The sequence below is a fragment of the Bubalus kerabau genome, chromosome 9 (assembly GCF_029407905.1).
Source record: "Bubalus kerabau isolate K-KA32 ecotype Philippines breed swamp buffalo chromosome 9, PCC_UOA_SB_1v2, whole genome shotgun sequence".
Taxonomy (NCBI): Eukaryota; Metazoa; Chordata; class Mammalia; order Artiodactyla; family Bovidae; genus Bubalus; species Bubalus kerabau.
Genome location: NC_073632.1, coordinates 17,396,667 through 17,412,533, shown reverse-complemented (window position 1 = coordinate 17,412,533; position 15,867 = coordinate 17,396,667). Strand labels below are relative to the sequence as shown.

The 15,867-nt window shown below is 38.3% G+C and overlaps 1 protein-coding gene across 8 annotated transcripts in view; it reads right to left on the bottom strand.

The window, feature by feature from the left end:
• FAM135A (family with sequence similarity 135 member A) overlaps positions 1–15,867 on the bottom strand; it is a 162,149-nt gene that overhangs the window by 137,399 nt on the left and 8,883 nt on the right. For 5 of the 8 annotated variants that reach the window (XM_055534764.1, XM_055534768.1, XM_055534767.1 and 2 more), the window contains exons 2-4: positions 9,021–9,128; positions 2,492–2,581; positions 943–1,058 (exon numbers count right to left, since the gene is read on the bottom strand). In XM_055534764.1, coding sequence (XP_055390739.1) covers positions 943–1,019 — 77 coding nt within the window. In that variant the 5' untranslated portion in view covers positions 1,020–1,058; positions 2,492–2,581; positions 9,021–9,128. Of the gene's footprint in view, positions 1–942; positions 1,059–2,491; positions 2,605–9,020; positions 9,129–15,867 lie in introns of those variants that run through there. The other 3 variants (XM_055534765.1, XM_055534766.1, XM_055534769.1) reach the window with 3 other exon arrangements.

Genomic DNA, 15,867 nt, shown 5'->3' with positions numbered 1-15,867 from the left:
GATAAACAATCAACAATAGGATTATTTCTTTCATCATCTCCCAGTCATGGCCCTACCACTACCATCCCCAGTGTAAAGATTCAGGTTTATGTCCTGAGATATTGTGAGCCCCTCTACCCTGCCCCTGGGCCTCTATTTCTTCTGCCGGACCATCCATTCAGTATCATCATGCTCTCCACATGCCAGTAAGTACTAATTGTAATAATGGTGACCATGTCATCCGTTCTTGGAAACCACCAGTGGCTACCCCAATCCCTAGTATCAACTCTCCTCCAGACAACAAAAGCCCTTCACAAACATAACCTCTCCTCTGCTGTCTTTTCTTCTGCAATTCTACCAGAAAATATCCAGCCTCTTAGGACTCTTTAAAATAACATGTTCATTCCTATTTCCGAGACTGGATTCACAATGTTTTCTCCCACCGAGAGGCTCTTTCACCTTATCCTCTCCCTATCACTCTTACCCATGCTTTGACCCTATCCCCCGGTCATGGGCCTTTCCTGACATGCTACCAGAAAGAGGTCTTTCGCTTCTGATTTCTAGAGCACTTTCTATATATACTTTTTAAAGAGTCATCATATTGTATTCCTACTAAGCTATTTTGTGTATGTATATTATGTGTGTATATTCTGCTTTTTTCAAAGCCACACACTGTCATCTTTTAAAAAAGCAGAAGTGAAATCTTTCTTATCAATTTTCAGTGAAGTCCTCTCAATGCTCAGCACAAATTCATAAACATAAGTTAAATATATCCAGAATCTTCATTAAATCCATAGGAATAATACTCATTTATTTAGAAATAAAATTTCACTAAGAAAATCCTTGAACATAGCTCATTGTTTTCTTTATATATGCTCAAACAAAAGTATGTACTTAAATTTAAATGAAAACTGTACAATTTATCTTATGCAAAATACATAATTTTCACATGAAAATACAAACCCTCTCTGAAATAAATCCACATTGTAGAACTTGTTTAGCTCCACGGAGAATTCTACCATTGCTTGAACTTCAGTCATTTTTAGTTTATACTCAGAAGACAAATCTGGTAACAGCACCTTGGTTAAAGTAGGGGGAAAAAAATCATGAGAAGCACAAAAAAAATGCCAACTTACAAAATCACTAACATTAAACATATTTCAGAGTATGATATGCAGGCAGGAAATAAAAATGAAGACAATTCATTTAGTGCTCCTAACTTAGCTTGATCTGACTGTACAGCACCAGAATCTATACATATGTACTCACTATACATATGTACTAAGGAAATACTAAACAGCACTACCCTAGATCTACCCTGTTTGAATGCTTTTCTAAGATTTGTTTCTCTTTGTGACAACTATGTGATAATAAATAATACAGCAAATTGTTCAAAGTAACTATTGACTTTATCATAGGTAAAAGGTAACTTTTTAAGAGAAAAATTAAGTTACCTAATTATTCTCTTCTAGTTCTACACTGCACTTCACATAAAGGCAACTCAGAGTCAAAAAAAGAATTGGCATTCTTTAATTCCCATTTAAATTTATGAAGCTTTTTCTCTGTCAGGTGAAGTTCTTAAATGACTGCTCATTTTTTAATTAAAAACAATTTCCCCCTCATTACAAAAGTCTAAAGTGTTTATTTTCAAGAGGTCAAAAAGAGAGATACAAGCAAAAAAGAAAACATTTATAATTCTATCCATTGAAATACATACTTTGGTATATTTCTTTATATTTATATATATATTTATACACTTTCTATAAAAGTAGGATCAAATTATGTATACATTTAATTTAATCTGCTTATTTCATTTATTTTTACCAATATCTATGTTAATAACTATTATACCATGATGTTATAATTTAAACAATCTCCTATTGTTAGGTATTAATAGTTTAATAGTTCCCATCTTCACACCATTTCAAAAAGCATCACTGCAATCATCCTTATCAATAACACATACTTCAAAAAGCAATTTGATGTAGTAAGAAAGTGTTGAAAGACAATTCTGAGAGTGCTTATGTTTCTGCATGTCTTGCAAGCAGAGACACTGACTGCCTTTATTTCAGACTATTTTTCAAGGACACATGTTTAGCAAAGTGTCAGGAATCAGGGACAGTGTCTCATACTGGAGTAAAGGGCAAATCTTTTTACTGTCCAGTGTGATAGAGATTAAGTCTCCTCTGAAGCATAAATTAGCAAGCTCACTGTCCCTCACGAAAGATTCAGGTCCCTCAGCTCAGGCATCCTCTCATGTAACATAAACTACTCTTACGCAGGCTGCCTCGTACTCCAGCCACTGCTATTGCCCCGCATATAAACTGTCCTTTTCTCTGACCCAGGAGGAGTCTTGAGTCTTCTGCAGACATCCATGGTGCTTGGGAAGGCTAACTTGTTACTTGCAAGTGGGATAATATTGACCCTTCGCATTTCTTAAAACAGTTCTTCATAGAAATCTAGCAAATATTTTGATTATGAATTGAACACAAAAGAAATGCCATCGTCTTACCTCTGCTGATCAAAACTTCATTTTAATATCATTAAATAACCAATGCTGCACTTCCAGTTAGTGATTCTTGCTAAAATAATAGTGCTCCCCCTATGAAAAAGAAAAAATAACATCTCAAACAAAATAAGAGGCATACAAATGTCCATTTTAAGGAAACCTATGCTTTGTTACTTAGTACTTTCAATTTATCCAGAAGATCCATATCCTCCATAAGGCTTAGGAATAAGGGTTAGAAATTTGTTTTCATTCAGTTTCACACATCAATAGTAACTATTATCTTTATTATGATTCACCTGTGTACACTTCAAAGTACAATAATAGAGGAGTATTTTCTTAGTGCAGTGGTTCAGAAACAATCCTCATGAATACCCAAAACAGTATAAGCTTTTCACTTTTTTAAGAATCTTCTGTTTATTTATTATTTTTGGCTGTGCTGGGTCTTTGCCACTGTGCGTAGGTTTTCTCTAGTTGCAGCAAGCAAGGACTACTCTCTAGTTGCGGTGCACGGGCTTCTCACTGTGGTGGCTTCTCTCACTGTGGAGCACGGGCTCTAGGCATGTGGGCTCAGCAGTTTCCACACATGGCTCAGCTGCCCACAGCATGTGGAATCTTCCCGGACCAGGAACCAAGCCTGTGTCCCCTGCACTGGCAGGTGGATTCCCAACCACTGGAACCACCAAGGAAGTCCTAAACTTATCAATGTTTAAGATGTAGAACTCACCATTTTAAAATATGCCATTCCCTTGGTAGAAGAAATGATTTTTGAAACTTCACACACAGATAAATAGAGAGATATGAAACGTGTGTGTATATACATACACACATATGCTATGAGCTATTTAAAATATTTTGACAAAAAAGGTGCCTGGATATACTGTGCATAGTTTTTTTTTCCACACTCCAAATATTTATTGCTTAAATTTAAAAAAAGTCTTTTGCCTTTGGTATAATTATTTTAGGTACTAAAAATGTTAGAATGAAGACCACATTCACACTTCTTCACAGATTTTTTTCTTCTTTCCATCATGTATATATAGACTTTACCACCTTCCTTAATTGTTAAAGCTTAATAATCAAAAAATTTTTACAGTAACTATTTCTAAGGAGATCAAAATGATACTGCCTTTATATATTTCCTGTTCATGGAAGTAGTCTCTTCTCTAAGACAGCTTCTCCTGTACATATATTCTTGTGTTCTAGCCCTGCCTGTGTGTCAAGTTTGGTTAGGTCTCTATGCCTTAACTTACTCAGAAATAAAACAGGTATTCAATCATTCAAACATTTATTGAACACTTACTAGAAGCTAGCAAATGCAAGAGGTCAAGGCCCCTGAGGTAAGTTCCCGACACCTCAAAAAGCTCACTAACCACCAGGAAGAGATTAATATAGATTAAGTACAGCACAATGATTAAAACAAGGCTTAGGATCTGAGTTCAAATCCAACATTTTGGTAGTTTACCTCTCATGTCTTCATTTCCTTCAGGGAACATAGCATCTCTACCACCTGTATCAGTAGGCCTGTTATCTAAGCAAGAAATATCTTTTTTCCTCATTTAAACCATTTCACTTTTGTATCCCTTTACAGCAGCCTTTTCTTCAATACAGAAATTAATACCAGAATTAGAGAACTGTCATAACAAAATTCTAAAATATGTGGCACTGGCTAAGTCACTGGGTACCAGGCAACAGAGTAACAGACAAAACTATTAAGAAAATAATGGTGACCCTGGTTATATTGGAGCAAAACATGCCAGAAACTGCTGCCGACAATAACTTACAGAACGTGGTGACCATAAAAACCTCAGAACTTCAAGGTAAGAATATGAAAAGAACCACAACATTCATGTGTGCCAGTGGTTCTTTGCTGCCTTTATTCAGGCAAGAACTGGCCAGTTGGCAATGAAAGATGGAAGGAAATAGAGTAGAAATGGGTCCCTGTAGTCAACTCCTTCAATATCTGCATTATCAGGAGATAAGATTATTAGTACTTTTCCCAAAGACTTCTATTAAGACATTTTTTTTCAAAACAAACTTTTTATTGAAGTATAGTTGATTTAAAATGTATTCACTTCAGATATACAGCAAAGTGACTCAATTACATATATATTCCTTTTCAGACTCTTTTCCATTATAATCCCTTACAAGATATTGAATATAGTTCCTTGTGCTATACAATAGGTCCTTGTTGTTTATTTCATATGTAGTGGTTTTTATATCTCCTATCCCAATCTCCTAATTTATTCCTTTCTCCTCAACATTTCCCCTTTGGTAACGATAAATTTGTTTTCTATGTGAATCTATTTTTGTTTTGTGAATAAGTTCATTTGTATCTTTTTTTTTTTTTTAGATTCCACATATAAGAGATATCATATGATTATCTGTCTTCCTCTATCTGACTTACTTCACTTAATATGATAATCTCCAGGTTCATCCATGTCTGCAAATGGCATTATTTCATTCTTTTTTATGGCATCACCAAGTCAATGGACTTTGTTTGGAGTTTGGGTAAACTCCGGGAGTCGGTGATCAATAGGGAGGCCTGGTGGGCTGCAGTCCATGGGGTTGCAGAGTTGGACGTGACTGAGCGACTGTACTGAACTGAATATTCCAATGTATATATGTACCACATATTTATCCATTTATCTGTTGACGAACATTTAGGTTGCTTCCATGTCTTGACTACTGTAAATAGCGCTGCTATGAAGAGTGAGTTGCATGCATCTTTTCAAATTAGAGTTTTCATCTTTTCCAGATGTACGTGCAGAGTGGGACTGCTGGATTATATGGTAACTCTATTATTTTTAAGGAAACTCCATACTGTTCTCTATAGTGGCTGTACCAATTTATATTCGCATCAACACTATAGAAGGGTTCCCTCTAATCCATGCCCTTGCAAACATTTACTGATGATGGCCATTCTGACTGGTGTGAGACAATACCTCATTGTAGTTTCTTTCTATTTTTTATTGAAGCATAGTTGGTTTATGTTGTGTTAACTTCTATGGTATAGCAAAGTGACTCAGTTAAACACACATATATCCACTGTTTTTTGTTATGATTTATCTCAAGATAATGAGTATTATTTGTTCCCTATGCCATAGAGCAGGACCTTGTTGTTTCTCTACCCTGTATGTAATCGCTTGCATCTACTAACCCCAAACTCCCAGTCCATCCTTCCCCAAACCCTCCCACTTGGTACACAAATCTGTTCTATATGTCTATAGATAAGTTTAATTTTAAATTCCACATATAAGTGATATATGGTACGTGTCTTTTTCTGACATACTTCACTTAGTATGGTAATCTCTAGTTGCATCCATGTTGCTATAAATGGCCTTACTTCATTCCTTATGCTGAACAGTATGTCATCATATATATATGTATACACACACATATATATTAATATATACACACATACCACATCTTCATCATTCATTCATCTGTCAATGGACATTTGTTTCCATGTCTTAACTATTGTAAACAGTGCTGCTACAGAACATAAAGATGCATGTATCTTTTTGAATTATAGTTTTGTCTGGCTATATAGCCCAGGAGTGAGATTATTGGATCATGTAGTAATTCTATGTTTAGTTTTCTGGAGAACCTCCAGCCTGTTTTTCATAATTGCTGCACTAAGTTGCCAATCAGTGGGAATGCTTTCTCCATACCCTCTCTAGCATTTGTTATTTGTAAACTTTTTAATGATGGTCATTCTCATCAGTATGCAGTGGTATTTCATTGAGGTTTTCCTTTTCATTTCTCTAATGGCTGACAATGTTAAGCATCTTTTCATTTGCCTATTGGCCACCTGCATGGCTCCTTTGGAGAAATGTCTATTTAGGTCTTCTGACCAATTTTTGATTTTTTTTTTTTTTTTTTTTTGCTGTATCATATGAGTTGTTTGTATATTTTGGAAATTAGGCCCTTGTCAGTTGCATCGCTTGCAAATATTTTCTCTCATTTTGTAGTTAAATCTTCATTTTTTTATGGTTTCTTTTGCTGTGTAAAAGTTTCTAAGTTTGATTAGGTTCCATTTGTTTATTTTTGATTTATTAGAGTGTTTGGTCTGTTTTTACTCTAGGGGTTTTATAGTATCCTAACTTACATTTAGGTCTTTAATCCATTTTGAGTCTATTTTTGTATATGGAGTTAGAGAACGCTGCAATTTCTTTTTTTTACATGCAATTGCTCAGTTTTCTCAGCACACTTATTGAAGAGACTGTTTTTTCTCCTCTGTATATTCTTCTTCCTTTGTCATTGGTTAATTGACATAAGAGTAAGGGTTTATATATAGGTTTTCTATCCTTTTTCATCAATCTATATGTCTGTTTTGGTGCCAGTACCATACTGTTTTGATTACTGTAGCTTTGTAGTATATTCTGAAGTCAAGGAGTATGATTCCTCCAGCTCTGCTCTTCTTTCTCAGGATTTTTTTGTATATTTGAGGTCTTTTGTGTTTTCATACACATCTTAAAATTTCTGTTCTAGGAAACCCTAACAACGCTACCAGTAAACTAATGGAATTCATCAATGAATTCAGTAAAGTTGCAGGGTACTAAATTAATATACAGAAATCTGTTGCTATTTCTATAGGCAAAAGTGAACTATCAGAAAGGAAAATTAAGGAACAATCCCATTTATAATTGCATCAAAAAGAATAAAATGTCAAAAGGAATAAACCTACCTAAAGAGGCAAGATCTGTACTCCAAAAACTCTAAGACACAGATGAAAGAAATGCAAGTCAACAAAAACAGATGGAAAGATATACCATGTTCTTGAATTAGAAGAATCAATATTGTTAAAATGACTATCTCACCTAAGGCCATGTACAGATTTAATGCAATCCTTATCAAATTACCAATGGCATTTTTCACAGAACTTTTAAGACTTCCTGATGAAACAAAGAAATACAGCACTGTGGATAAGATTATATTAGGGTGTGGCCATCCCACTCAGCAATGCCTCCTGTTTCAGATGCCTTCAAGACAAAGAGAAAGTGCTGAGTGCACAGGAAAGCAATAAGTAAGTCAGGCTTAAGAACCACAGCAGGAAAGAACTATTTTGCCATAGTCACTGGCACCAGAACTGAATGGAGACAAACACAAATGAACCCTACTATATTTTTGAGAGAACTGTATTTGTCAAAGATATTAAAAGCTAACCTGCAAACACCTATGACTGTGTAACTTGCAGGATGGCAAGCCTACCGTAGCACAAAGCTAACTATGAAAACTAGATGCCTTCCCAACTGGGAAAATTTTCAATACAAACTTCAGATGTGATCATGGAGGTTAACATAAGGAAGAAACACCCGGACAGCAAAGACAGGGGTCAGAGTACAGTGAATATAGGCATTCTTACCAGAAGAGCTGCTATACCATTACTGCCCAGCATTACCCTCAACCAGTGACTTCTCTCATTGTTTGCTTAACCAAATGGAAAATTTTATTATTCTTTTCCTATTTTTGAACCACCACTATTATGTCAGGTGTATGTGGGAGGGGCAGGGGAGGACCAGTAACTGTGTTTTGTCTCCAGGTCACTGGACTTGCAGATCTAACAGGTGGATCTGCTCTCTCAGTTGGATTAATATAACAGTACGATGGATCCTGGATTGTCTGTCTCCTTCGGCAATGGGAACTGGAGTATTTTCAATAGGCAGGATGAAGGATACACATGGATACTTTAGTAGGTGAACTGCAAGACTGTGGTTGACAACTTGTCATTTTTGTTTTCTTCTTTTCCTGCTGAATGATGAGCAATCTTGAGATAACATTTCCCAACCAGCCCTGAGGCAAGTGTGGCCAATCCACCCTTTCTGTGGACTGCAAACTGAAGTCCGCAGACAGATATGTAATGTCTGCCTCACTTGTTTAAAAGGAAATTCTTGGCTCTGGATTTCATTGCTTCCTTTTTCTACAGGCTGGAATACCTTCTTAATAGTGATCTAGTATCGACCACACAGATTAAGACAGAACTCTGAAAAATGGTAAAACAGAAAGATGGAAAAATTCTGGATTCTGGAATGGTTTCATAGAGCACAGACGTCAAATTTATCTAGACTGCTCAGATTTTCGTTTTATAACTCTTTATCACAGCAACTGTACCTAACCTATACCCTAAGTAATATGTCTTCGCTTCAGGCTATTTTCAAAGAAGCAGGAAAATGATCCTTTATATTACGTATGTTAATTAATAATTATATATTACATACAATAACAATAAAATAAAAAGCTGTATGACAATATACATGATTTGAAAATAATTCAAATCGTCTTTCTTCCATTCCAAACCCCCAATGGCTTCCCACCATATTCAGTAGCACTACCTTACAATGGCCTATATGACGACCTTACACAACCTGGTTCTTCCAACCACCTCTCTGACCTCATCTCCTAAGTTTGCCCACTCCAGTCACACTGCTTGCTATTTCTCAAACATACCGAAGAGATTAATGCTTCAGGGCTTTTGCAGTTTTGCAGTTGTTGCCTTGGACACTCATCCCTCCAGGATATCCAAATGACTCACCTTTTACCTCCTGGTCTTGATTCACTGACTTCCCTGGTGGCTCAGACGGTAAAGCGTCTGCCGACAATGCGGGAGACCCGGGTTCAATCCTTGGGTCAGGAAGATCTCCTGGAGAAGGAAATGGCAATCCACTCCAGTATTCTTGCTTAGAATGGAAATCCCATGAACAGAGGGGCCTGGTAGGCTACAGTCCATGGGGTCACAAAGAGTCGGGCACAACTGAGTGACTTCACTTCACTTTCTTGATTCACTGAGTGACACAAGGCTGTGATCCATGGGATCAGTTTAGTTAGTTTTCTGTGATTCTGGTTTTCATTCTGTCTGTCCTCTGATGGATGAGGATGAGAAGCTTGCGGAAGCTTCCTCATTGGAACTATTGGCTATGGTGAAAATTGGGTCTTGCTTTGGTGAGCAAGGCCATGCTCAGTAACTCTTTGATCCAATTTTCTGTTGATGGGTGGGGCTGAGTTCCTTCCCTGTAATTTGGCCTGAGGTCAAACTATGGTAGGGGTAATGGTGAATTTCTGCAAAAGGACTTAGGTCAGCACCCATGGCTCCTAGGACTGTTGTAGTCAATGATACTGACCCCGTGGCAGGCCACTGTCAATTCACATCTCCTCTGGAGACTCCTGGACACTTTCAGGCAAGTCTGGCTCAGTCTCTTGTGGGGTCACTGCTCCTATCTCCTGGGTCCTGGTGCATAAAAGGTTTTGTTGTCCCCTCCAAGAGTCTGTTTCCCTAGTTCTGTGGAAGTTCTGTAATAAATCCTGCTGACCCTCAAAGTCAGATTCCCTGGGGATATGCAGTTCCTCTGTTGGATCCCCAGGTTGGGAAATCTGTTGTGGAGCCTAGAACTTTTGCAACAGTATGAGAACTTCTTTGGTATAATTGTTCTGATCACATGGATTACAGCCTTGTTTAACTCAATGAAACCTTGAGCCATGCTGTGAAGGGCCACCCAAGATGGATGGGACATGTTGGAGAGTTCGGACAAAACGTGGTCCACTGGAGAAGGGAACAGCAAACCACTTCAGCATTCTTACCCTGAGAACTCCATGAACAGTATGAAAAGGCAAAAAGATATGACACTGAAAGACGAACTCCCAAGGTCAGTAGGTGCTCAAGATGCTACTGTAGAAGAGCAAAGAAATAGCTCCAGAAAGAATGAAGAGGCTGAGACAAAGCAGAAACAATGTCCAGTTGTGGATGTGACTGGTGGTTAAAGTAAAATCCGATGCTGTAAAGAACAATACTGCACAGGAACCTGGAATGTTAGGTCCATGAATCAAGGTAAATTGGAAGTGGTCAAACAGCAGATGGCAAGAGTGAATTTTAGGAATCAGTGAACTCAAATGGACCAGGATAGGCAAATTTAATTCAGATGACCATTATATCTACTACTGTGGGCAAGAATCCCTAAGAAGAAATGGAGTAGCCATCATAGTCAACAAAAGAGTCAGAAGTGCAGTACTTGGGTGCAATCTCAAAATGACAGAATGACCTCAGTTCGTTTCCAATGCAAACCTTTCAATATCATAGTAATATAAGGCCTTGCCCCAACTACTAATGCAGAAGAAGCTGAACGGTTCTGTGAAGATCTACAAGATCTTCTAAAACTAATACCAAAAAAAAAAAAAAAAAAAAAAAAAGATGTCCTTTTCATCATAGGGGACTGGCATGCAAAAGTAGGAAGTCAAGAGCTACCTGGAGTAACAGGCAAGTTTGGCCTTGGAGTACAGAATGAAGCAGGGCAAAGGCTGACAGAGTTTTTTCAAGAGAACACACTGGTCATAGCAAACACCCTCCTCCAACAACACAAGAGAAGACTCTACACATGGACTTCACCAGATGGTCAATACCAAAATCAGACTGATTTTATTCTTTGCAGCCAAAGATGGAGAAGCTCTATACAGTCAGCAAAAACAAGACTGGGAGCTGACTGTGGCTCAGATCATGAACTCCTTATTGCCAAATTTAGACTTAAACTGAAGAAGTAGGAAAAACCACTAGACCATTCAGGTATGACCTATATGGAGTCCCTTATGATTAAAGAGCAGAAGTGACAAAAAAGATTCAAGGGATTAGATCTGATAGACAAGAATGTCTGAGGAACTATGGACAGAGGTTTGTACTATTGTACAGGAGGTTGTGATCAAAACCATCCCTAAGAAAAAGAAATGCAAAAAGGCAAAACAGTTGTCTGAGGAGGCCTTACAAGCTGAGAAAAGAAGAGAAGAGAAAGGCAAAGGAGAAAAGGACAAATATTTCCATCTGAATGCAGAGTTCCAAAGAATAGCAAGGAGAGATAGGTAAGCCTTCCTAAGTGAACAATGCAAAGAAATAGAGGAAAACAATAGAATGGAAAAGACTAGAGATCTCTTCAAGAAAATTAGAGATACCAAGGGAACATTTCATGCAAAGATGGGCACAATAAAGGACAGAAACCGAAAGGCTGGGACCTAACAGAAGCAGAAGAGATTAATATGAGGTGGCAAGAATACACAGAAAAACTATACAAAAAAGATCTTACATGACCCAGATAACCACAATGGTGTGATCACTCACCTAGAGCCAGACATCTTGGAGTGTGAAGTCACATGGGCCTTAGGAAGCATCACTACAAACAAAGCTAGCGGAGATGATGGAATTCCAGCTGAGTTATTCATATCCTAAAAGATGATGCTGTGAAAATGCTGTACTCAATATGTCAGCAAATTTGGAAAACTCAGCAGTGGCCACAGGACTGGGAAAGGTCAGTTTTCATTCTAATCCCAAAGAAGGGCTATGCCAAAGAATGTTCAAACTACTACACAGCTGCACTCATTTCACATATTAGCAAAGTAATGCTCAAAATCAAGCTAGGCTTCAATAGTACGTGAACCAAGAACTTTCAGAGGTTCAAGCTGGATTTAGAAAAGGCAGAGGAACCAGAGATCACATTGCCAACATCCACTGGATCATAGCAAAAGAGAGATTTCCAGAAAACTCAAGATAATTTTTTTCAAGAAAATTCCAGAAAAACATCTACTTCTGTTTCATTGACGATGCCAAGCCTTTGACTGTGTGGATCACAACAAAATGTGGAAAACTCTTCAAGAGATGGGAATACCAGACCCACCTTACCTGCCTCCTGAGAAACCTGTATGCAGGTCAAGAAGCAAGAGTTAGAACAAGACATGGAACAGACTGGTTCCAAATGGGGAAAGCAATACGTCAAGGCTGTATATTGTCATCCTGCTTATTTAACTTATATGCAGAGTACATCGTGCAAAATGCCAGGCTGGATGAAGCATAAGCTGAAATCAAGACTGCCAGGAGAATTATCAATAACCTCAGATATGCAGATGACACCACCAGTATGGCAGAAAGCGAAGAGGAACTAAAGAGCCTCTTGATGAAAGTGAAAGAGGAGAGAGAAAAAGCTGGCTTAAAACTCAACATTCATCCATATGGCAAAACCAATACAATATTGTAAAGCTAAAAAATAAAATAAAATATATAAAAAAAAAAAGGAAAAAAAAAAAACCCTCAACATTCAGAAAACGAAGATCATGGCATCAGGTCCCATGCTGCTGCTGCTGTTGCTGCTAAGTTGCTTCAGTCATGTCCAACTCTGTGCGACCCCATAGACGGCAGCCCACCAGGCTCCCCCGTCCCTGGGATTCTCCAGGCAATGACTTCTTGGCAAATAGATGGGGAAACAATGGAAACAGTGACAGACTTTATTTTCTTAGGCTCAAAAATCACTGCAGATGGTGACTGCAGCCATGAAATTAAAAGACGCTTGCTCCTTGGAAGAAAAGCCATGACAAACCTAGACATCCTAGAAAGCAGACACATTACTTTGCCGACAAAGGTCCATATAGTCAAAGCTATGGTTTTTCCAGTACAGATGTGAGAGTTGGACCATAAATAAGTCTGAGCAGGGAGGAATTGATGCTTTTGAACTGTGGTACTGGAGAAGACTCTTTTAGAGTCCCCTCAATTGCAGGGAGTTCAAACCAGTCTATCCTAAAGGAAATCAATCTTGAATTCTCACTGGAAGGACTGATGCTGAAGCTGAAGCTCCAATACTCTGGTCACCTGATGCGAAGAACTGACTCACTGGAAAAGACCTTGATGCTGGGGAAGACTGAAGGCAGGAGGAAAAGGGGACGACAAAGGACGAATGAGATGTTGGATGGCATCACCGACTCAATGGACATGATTCTGAGATGGTAAAGGAGAGGGAAGCCTAGTGTGCTGCAGTCCATGGGGTCACAAAGAGTCGGACATGACTGAGCAATTGAACAAAAATAATTTCATAAATATTAACTATTATTATTTTTATATTTAAATCCAATCAACTTGAAGAAAGGAATTATTACACTGATAAACTGAAAACAGACATGAATGAACAAATCTTTATGATAAAATTAATTACCAGTATAAAGTAATTTCCTTCCCTTTTCCTCTCATATCCTGCTGCACTTTTTGTTCTGCCTAATTTTTCTCAATTTATGCCTTTTTACTGACTATTCCCTAAGTGAAAACATACAGTACATGTACAGATATATACACAGTAATACTAATAAATCTATTTTTCATCCCCCCCAAAAAAAAAACCCCAAAAGAATTATTTTTACATATTGATCGAAGAAAAAAATTCAAAGAAGAGACTAAAGGAAATGGAGAGTAGACAAAAGAGAAAGGAAAGAGAGATTCAGAGGACTCTCAGAGTCTAGGGGCTCTATGGGACTCTCTCCTATTCCCTGTTTTACAGAAGGACTGCCACTCAGCTCGACACAGTCCTGGCTAGCCCAGCATGATCACAGGCTTCTAAATTTTCAAGTAGAAATTGAAAATGTTTTTTCTAAGAGTTTTCACCTAAATTTCTCCTAAATTTTAGATGTTGCCAACTAGTTAAAAAACAAACACAAATAAAACAAGCAAACAAAACCTGTGCAGTTAAAATCAAATTCCTCTACAGGGCAAATTCATTCCAAGTCTGTAATCTTTGACTTAGCATAGGTTCTCATGCCACTCAGTTCATTAGGCAAAGATCTTTCATCAAACAGGGAAGTTCTGGCCTGTTTTCTCTCAAGAGTAAAAGAAGCTCAAAGAGAGGACTTCTTTCCTTTTACCCAGACGTGCCTGGGAGACTTTCCACCATCAGGAACTCCCTTCACCATGGCCTCTTTCACAGTCCGCTAGCAGGCTCAGATCTGTCACTTTCATCTGAGCCTGTGAAGCTGTAGGAACCCTGACTTATCTGAGACTGATCATCCGCTCTATTATTTTGGCCCTGGCAAAGTAGCCTAAACAGAGCAATCTGAGAGATCTGTTCAAGTAGGCCCCTGGGTCATTTCCAAGGTCCCTAAGAAAGAACTTAGCTAAATAGACTATAACACTCAACCCAAAGAAGCCACAGGGGAACCTCAAACAGGAACTGCCCTGATACGAAACGAGAACCGTTCGCTGAATGGCTCTGAGATCTGAGGAGATATTTCTCTGACAGTCAAACCTGACAATCCCCTTGTAATACCTCAGGGAAAGGCAGACTGCTCCCAAAGAAGCAAGATCATCTGTTGGTCTGAAAGACAGTTGGGCCCTCAAGAGCCGGTCCATCCCACACCACAGCCACGAGCCACACGTGGTCAGTAATTTGATTTAGTGCACAATCAAAACTCAACTAGTATGACTGAAGAAATGCATTTAAAATTTTTACTTTTACATTTACATCCAAACACTGAAGCAGTGTAAATATTTTTTAATTAAACATAACTTTATTGCTGACAGGACAGTATTTTACTTAAACTGTTACAGATGTAGTTACTAATTGAGATATGCTGTAGATGTACACACTGGGTTTCAGAGACTTAGTACACAAAAGAATGTAAATATCTCATTAATGTTTTTTATATTGACCACCTCTTGAAATACAGAGAAGAGAACGGCAACTCACTCCAGTATTCTTGCCTGGAGAATCCCATGGACAGAGGAGCCTGACAGGCTACAGTCCATAGGGTCACACAGAGTCGGACACGACTGAAGCAACTTAACATGCGTGCATCTTGAATAATACTTTGCATACATTGAATTAAATAAAATATATTATACAAATTAATTTTATCAGTTGGTTTTTATTTTTAAAAATGCAGCTCCTTGGACATGTTTTATTACACATCTCTTTCAGATTTCTACTGGACCTGAGCCTAAGAATGCCAATCCATCCCCCCAACCACTAGAGTGCACATTAACTATCCCCAAAACAGCACTGGGGCTTAAATATTTGGTCTAGCTTCTAAGACCAGGGCTGTTCACTCGCATCGGATCAGTTGAGACCTCCAGTATCTGCAAGGTAAGTCCAGGCATGGATATCTGGAAAAATATGGAAGATGCTCCTGTACCACCCACACCATCCTGAAACAACAGCTAACCATTCTGAACTTAGCCTGAACTCCTGATTGCTTCAGAAACCTAAAAAGAGGACACGGACATGTCTGAAACCGAGAGGCACAGCTCAGAGGTTCTTAAAATAGACTGGAGACCACAGGCAATGATGAGATCCTGTCTCAGAAATCAAAGAGTGAACAGCCTTGACTCTTGAACTACAAACCCAAAATAGATATCTTGAGGATGTTCCTTCTCCTAAAGCTGAGGGTAAACAAGCTAAACAAATTGGAGATTCCAGACACTCCCTTTGTCAACCCAAGAAATAAAGGGGTCACTTCTGTCAAATATGAAGCCAATGGCTCCAGCTTCTAAATCCCATTCCCAGGTTAGCAGTCATGGGACAAATGGGTTCAGAGCCTGTAATACTGACAGTCCAAAAAATAATGTCCAGCTGTATGCAGAAGTTAGGTAC